This window comes from Mustela nigripes, chromosome 4 (assembly GCF_022355385.1).
Source record: "Mustela nigripes isolate SB6536 chromosome 4, MUSNIG.SB6536, whole genome shotgun sequence".
NCBI lineage: Eukaryota > Metazoa > Chordata > Mammalia > Carnivora > Mustelidae > Mustela > Mustela nigripes.
Genome location: NC_081560.1, coordinates 90,925,923 through 90,933,203, shown reverse-complemented (window position 1 = coordinate 90,933,203; position 7,281 = coordinate 90,925,923). Strand labels below are relative to the sequence as shown.

Here is a 7,281-nt window from a genome sequence, read left to right as displayed (position 1 = left end):
ATATATATTATATATGTAATTATACATCTATAATTACATATATAATAATGTTATATTATATTTATATATATTATGTATATAATATAATATAATTAATATATTATATTTATGTTTATATATTATATTTATATTTATATATTGTATATTTAAATACTGTCACTTTGCTACTAAATTCAAGGTATTGCAAATATTTGGGAGGAACAGTTTTGAACATTGTCCTACTCAAAATCCTGGAATGGTTCAGATGTGTGATTGAGATGTTTTATAAAATCAGGAATAAAGTAGAAAACATCCATTACTTTACAAGTGGGTTTGGCTCAGATAATGATCCCAGGGTCCTGGAATCAAGCCCCATGTCTTTGATCAGTGGGGAGTCTGCTTATCCCTCTCCAGCTTCCCCATGCTTGTTTTTCCTCTCTCATTAACTCTCTCTGTCATAAATAAATGGAATCTTAAAAAAAAAAATTTAAAAAGGAAGTGGGTTTGGAATCCATATTTGAAGATTTGAAGGTCAACTTGATAGATTGTCAAATATACATTATAGTAGTTCCATTAAAAATGTGAGTGTGTATTGTTTCAAAAATTCTCATATTTTAATCCAGATTCTGCCATTTAATAGTTGTTATTTGAGCAAGCTACCTGACTTCTTGTAACTATCTCTCATTAAAAATGAAAACAGTCAGTACCTCATAACCCACTGTGGATGAAAGGCCTGAGATAAGCACTAATTCTATGGCAAATTTCTTTCATTTCACTGTGAGGTGGTTCCAAACCACATGATGTTTGTGTTAATTTAATAAGGTTTTAATTGCTATTCCATTTCCCCACAGATAGAAACCTTGATGCAGCCATTTTCCCCAAGCCTACAATATTTTTTCCTTCAATTGCTGAAAGAAGACTCCATAAGTCTGGAACATATCTTTGTCTTCTTGAGGATTTTTTCCCTGATGTTATTAAGATAGATTGGAAAGAAAAGGATAAAACAATTCTGACATCCCAGCAGGGAGACACCATGAAGACTAAGGACACATACATGAAATTCAGCTGGCTGACTGTGACTGAAGCGTCAATGGATAAAGAACACAAATGTATCATTGAACATGAGATGAATAAAGGAAAAGCTGTTCAAGAGATTCTATTTTCTTCCCATATAAAAGGTATGTACATGTATGTATGTATGTATGTGTATGTGTGTGTGTGTATATATATATATATATATATATATATATATATATATATATACTGGTACTCTTTTCTTTAAAGGAAATACCCCACTTCCCTGCCAAGTATTAATGAAAACAAACAAATAAAAGTCTTTCTAAATGTTGGTATCTTAAATGGTAGTATGAATGTCTTGCTATTTCCCCATAGAACTGAAAGAGGATGGGCTTTGGAACATACAAAGAAAAAGACAAATTCACTTAGCTTTTCTTGCCTCAGTTTCATCATCCAATATAAAGGTCACAATAATGTTTTTTAGGGCCATCGTATAGAATAAATGAAAAAATACAAATGAAAGCACCTACCAACCTCGCACCAAGAAATGCTCTGAAGAGAGTCCACTTTTGATTATCTTACTTGATCAGGAAATGAAAACAATTATATGCCTGTCAGGAATGTTCTACTCAGCAATCAGAGTCCTTCTCCCTTCAGTATTGCTCTACTCAAAGTATAACCCTGATCGGGCTGTGATCAGTAATTTGTTGGATTTAGAAGTCAAGTCCTGGCATTAACATCACAGACCAAAGCCCCAGAGGGCCCATGAGAAAGAACCAGTTTGCACTTTCCCCTGTGGTTCACAAGTCCTTGGGAAGCAGTAGGAAACAAGCCCACAAAACATACAAAGACCGTTGCATTGTGCAACTCTGAGTTGTTGAATTAAATCTTTATCCTCTTGGATCTTCAGTGATTCCATTGATCAAATTTAGATTAAATACTGATATACCTTTCCTTTTTCCTGGCATGTGATGAAGAGGAAGCACAATAATGTCAGTTAAAATGCTTGGTTTTGAAAACATAACATGGATACATTTATTCATATTTTTATTGTATTTATGTATATTCTTCCCTAAAATAACTAAAGTAAGATTCCAAACAGTCTGAATTATTTTTGTTTCTACAGCTAAGATAAAGAAAGGAGGCAAATAAGCTAAGCATAACTTTAATGTAACCACTGGGCTGAAGTCCTTTAGGTGTCGATTTTTATACTGATCAATGTAAAAATATACTATAGTAACATTCCATGGTGATGATCATAGAAAAGGGAGAAGTTCTTCTTTATGGTGTGTTTTACTTGGGAATTAACTTCTGAAAGGATAGTCAACCAAGGTCTTCTCATAGCAAAGCTAGTGAGGGCATTTCTTTTAATGCCTTTCTTCAACAAATTTCTTTTTTTTTTTTTAATTAACATACAACACATTATATGCTTCAGGGGTACAGGTCTACGATTCCTCAGTCTTACACATTCACAGCATTCAATGTAGCACTTACCCTCCCCAAAGACCACCACCTAGCTACTCCATCCCTATTACCCCCTTCCTTCCAGCAACCCTCAGTTTCTTTCCTGAGATTAAGAGTCTCATCTTATGGTCTGTCACCCTCTCTAATTTCATCTTGTTTCATTTTTCCCTCCCTTCCCCTATGATTCCTCATATCAGTGAGATCATATGATAATTCTCTTTCTCTGGATTATTTAGTTCGCTTAGCATTATAGCCTCTAGTTCCATACATGTCCTCGTAAATGTCAAGATTTCAGGGGTTTTTGATGGTTGGATAGTATTCCATTGTACATATATACCACATCTTTAACTATTCATTTGTTGTTGGACATCTAGGCTCTTTGTATATAATTTGGCTATTGTGGACATTGCTGCTATAAGCATCTTTGGATCACAACATTTGTATCTTTGGAGTAACTTCCCAGTAGTTGAATTGCAGGGTCATAGGGTGGCTCTATTTTCAACTTTTTGAGGAACTTCCATACTGTTTTCCAGAGTGGCTGCACGAGCTTGCATTCCCACCAGCAGTGTAGGAGGGTTCCCCTTTCTCTGAATCCTTGCCAGCATCTGTCATTTCCTGACTTGTTAATTTTAGCCATTCTGACTGGTGTGAGGTAGTATCTCATTGTGGTTTTGATTTGTATTTCCCTGATGCCGAGTGATGGTGAGTACTTTTTCATGTGTCTGTTGGCTATCTGGATGTCTTCTTTGCAGAAATGTCTGTTTATGTCCTCTGCCCATTTCTTGATTGGACTATTTGCTCTTTGAGTGTTGAGTTTGATAAGTTCTTTATAGATTTGGGATACTAGCCCTTTATCTGATATGTCAGTTGCAAATATCTTCTACCATTCTGTCAGTTGTCTTTTGGTTTTGTTGACAGTTTCCTTTGCTGTGCAAAGGATTTTGATCTTGATGAAGTCCCAATAGTTCATTTTTGCCCTTGCTTCCCTTGCCTTTGGCGATGTTTCTAGGAAGAAGTTGCTGCGGCTGAGGTCAAAAAGGTTCCTGCCTGTGTTCTCCTCAAGGATTTTGATGGATTTCTTTCTCACATTAAGGTCTTTTATCCATTTGGAGTCTATTTTTGGGTGTGGTGCAAGAAAATGGTACAGTTTCCCTTTTTTGCATGTGGCTGTTTAATTTTCCCAACACCATTTGTTGAAGAAACTGTCTTTTTTTCCATTGGACATTCTTTCCTGCTTTGTTGAACATTAGTTGACCAGAGAGTTGAGGGTCTATTTCTGGGCATTCTATTCTGTTCCACTGATCTGTGTCTGTTTTTGTGCCAGTACCATGCTGTCTTGATTATGACAGCTTTGTAATAGAGTTTGAAGACTGGAATTGTGATGCCACCAACTTTGGCTTTCTTTTTCAACATTCCTCTGGCTATTCGGGGTCTTTTCTGCTTCCATATAAGTTTTAGGATTATTTGTTCCATTTCTTTGAAAAAAGTTGATGGTATTTTAATAAGGTTTGCATTAAATGTGTAGATTGTTTTAGGTAGCATAGACATTTTCATAATATTTGTTCTTCTAATCCATGAGCATGGAATGTTTTTCCATTTCTTTATGTCTTCCTCAATTTCTTTCATGAGTACTCTATAAGAGTTTTCTGAGTCTAGATTCTTTGGTTAAGTTTATTCCTAGGTATCTTGTGTTTTTGGGTGGAATTGCAAGTGGGATCAACTCCTTAATTTCTCTTTCTTCTGTCTTGTTCATGTACAGAAATGCAATTGATTTCTGTGCATTGATTTTATATTCTGACACTTTACTGAATTCCTATATGAGTTCTAGCAGTTTTGGGGTGGAGTCTTCTGGGTTTTCTACATAAAGTATCATATCATCTGCAAAGAATGAGATTTCTTTGTCAATTCGGATGCCTTTTACTTTTTGATGTCTGATTGCTGAGGCCACGACTTTTAGTTATATGTTGAATAGCAGTGGTGATAGTGGACAGCCCTGCTGTGTTCCTGGGCTTAGGCTTTCAGTTTTTGTCCATTGAGAATGATATTCATTGTTAGTTCTCATATAAGGCTATTACAATATTGAGGTCTATACCCTCTACCCCTACACTGCAAAGGATATTGATCAAGACAGTATGCTGTGCTTTGTCAAATGCTTTTTCAGCATCTATTGAGAGCATCCTATGGTTCTTGTTCTTAATAAAGAATGTATTATTAATGTATTATTATTAATTATTATTAATGTATTGTATCACATTGAGTGATTTGTGGATGTTGAACCAAACTTGCAGTCCAAGAATAAATCTCACTTGGTCGTGATGAATAAGGCTTTTTAATGTACCATTAGGTCCTATTGGCTAGCATTTTGCTGAGGATATTTGCATTCGTCATGAATATTGGTCTGTAATTCTCCTTTTTGATGGGGTCTTTGGTTTTGGGATCAAGGTAATTCTGACCTCCTAAAATGAGTTTGGAAGTTTTCCTTCCATTTCTATTTTTTGGGACAAGAATGGCTATTAGTTCTTCTTTAAATGTATGGTAGAATTCCCCCTGGAAAGCCATCTAGCCCAGGGATCTTTTTGGTTAGGAGACTTTTTATTACTGCTTGAATATCCTTACTGGTTATGGGTATGTTCAGGATTTCTCTTTCTTCCTGGTTCAGTTTTGGTAGTTTAGAAGTCTCTAGGAATGCATCCATTTCTTCCAGATTGTCTAATTTGCTGGTGTATAATTAATTGCTCATAATGTGCTCTTATAATTGTTTGTATTTCTTTGGTGTTGATTGTGATCTCTCCTCTTTCATTCATGATTTTATTAATTTGGGTCCTTTCTCTTTTCTTTTTGATAAGTCTAGCCAGGTGTTTATCTATCTTAATAATTCTTTCAAGAAGCCAGCTCCTAGTTTCATTGATCTGTTCTATTGTTCTTTTGGTTTCTATTTCATTGTTTACTGCTCTGATCTTTATTTATCTTCTCCTCCTGGGCTTAGACTTTATTTGCTGTTCTTTCTCCAGCTGCTTTAGGTGTAGGGTTAGGTTGTATATTTGAGACCTTTCTTGTTTCTTGAGAAAGACTTGCATTGCATATACCCTCCTCTCAGGACACCTTTGCTATGTCCCAAAGATTTTGAACAGGATGCTCTTTAGCTTTCATGTATTTGAGTTCTTTCCAACCTTCTTTTTGTAGTTTAGTTCTAGTTTCAAAGCATTGTGGTCTGAAAATATGCAGGGAATAATCCCAATTTTTTGGTACTGGTTGAGACCAGATTTGTGATCTAGGATGTGATCTATTCTGGAGAATGTTCCATGTGCACTAGAGAAGAATATGTGTTCTGTTGCTTTGGGATGGAATGTTCTGAATATATCTGTGATGTCCATCTGGTCCAATGTGTCATTTAAAGCCTTTATCTCCTTGTCGATCTTTGCTTAGAGGATCTGTCCATTTCAGTCAGGGGGTATTATAATCCCCTACTATTATTGTATTGCTGTCGATGTGTTTCTTTAATTTCATTATTAAGTGGTTTATATATTTGGCTGCTCCCATATTAGGGGTACAGATATTTTAAATTTTTAAATCTTCTTGTTGGACAGACCCTTTAAGTATGATATAGTGTCCGTCCTCATCTCTTTTTATAGTCTTTGGCTTAAAATATAATTTATCTCATACAAGGATTGCCACCCCAGTTCCTTTTGATGTCCATTAATATGGTAAATTATTTTTCACCCCCTCACTTTAAATCTGGAGGTGTCTTTGGGTCTAAAATGAGTTTCTTGCAGACAGCATATTGATAGCTCTTGTTTTATTATCTATTCTGATGTACTGTGTCTTTTAATGGGGGCATTTAGTAATGAGTAACTCAATGTAATTGAGTTACCCTCAATGTAATTGAGGTAACTATTGAGAGATATGAATTTAGTGCCATTGTATTGCCTGTTGGGTGACTGTTACTGTATAATGTCTCTGTTCTTTTCTGGTCTGTTACTTTTAGGCTCTCTATTTGCTTAGAGAACTCTTTTCAATATTTCCTGTAGGCTTGGTTTGGTATTTGCAAATTATTTTAGTTTTGTTTGCCCTGAAAGCTTTTTATTTCTCCTTCTATTTTCAATGAGAGCCTCACTGGGTATAGTATTCTTGGTTGCATATTTTTCTCATTTGGTGCTCTAAATATATCATGCTAGTCCTTTCTGGTGTGCCAGGTCTCTGTCAATAGTTCTGTTGCTAATCTAATATTTCTACCACTGTAGGCTACAGACCTCTTGTCCTGATCTGCTTTCAGAATTTTCTCTTTGTCTCTGAGACTTTAAGTTTTACTATTAGATGACAGAGTGTGGACCTATTTTTATTGATTTTGAGGGGGGTTCTCTGTGCCTCCTGGACTTGATGCCTGTTTCCTTCCCCAAATTAGGGAGGTTATCTGCTATAATTTGCTCCAATATACCTTTTGCCCCCCTCTTTCTTCTTCTTCTGGGATCCTAATTATTCTAGTATTGTTTTGTCTTATGGTATCATTTATCCCTTGAGTTCTCCCTTTGAGATTCCATAGTTGTTTCACTCTCTTTTCCTCAGTTTCTTTATTCTCCACCATTTGGTCTTATATTTCACTAATTCTCTCTTCTGCCTCATTTGTCCCAGCAGTAATAGCCTCCATTTTTTTTTATTATTTTTTATTTTTTATAAACATATATTTTTATCCCCAGGGGTACAGGTCTGTGAATCACCAGGTTTACACACTTCACAGCACCAAAGCACATACCCTCCCCAATGTCCATAATCCCACCCCCTTCTCCCAAACCCCCTCCCCCCAGCAACCCTCAGTTTGTTTTG

General features: G+C 35.7%; 1 gene segment (V, D, J or C); it reads left to right on the top strand.

Moving 5' to 3' along the window:
• LOC132016344 (T-cell receptor gamma chain C region C10.5-like) overlaps positions 1-7,281 on the top strand; it is a 27,398-nt gene that overhangs the window by 12,498 nt on the left and 7,619 nt on the right. Inside the window, 1 exon segment of the C gene segment in view lies at positions 831-1,157. Coding sequence covers positions 831-1,157 — 327 coding nt within the window.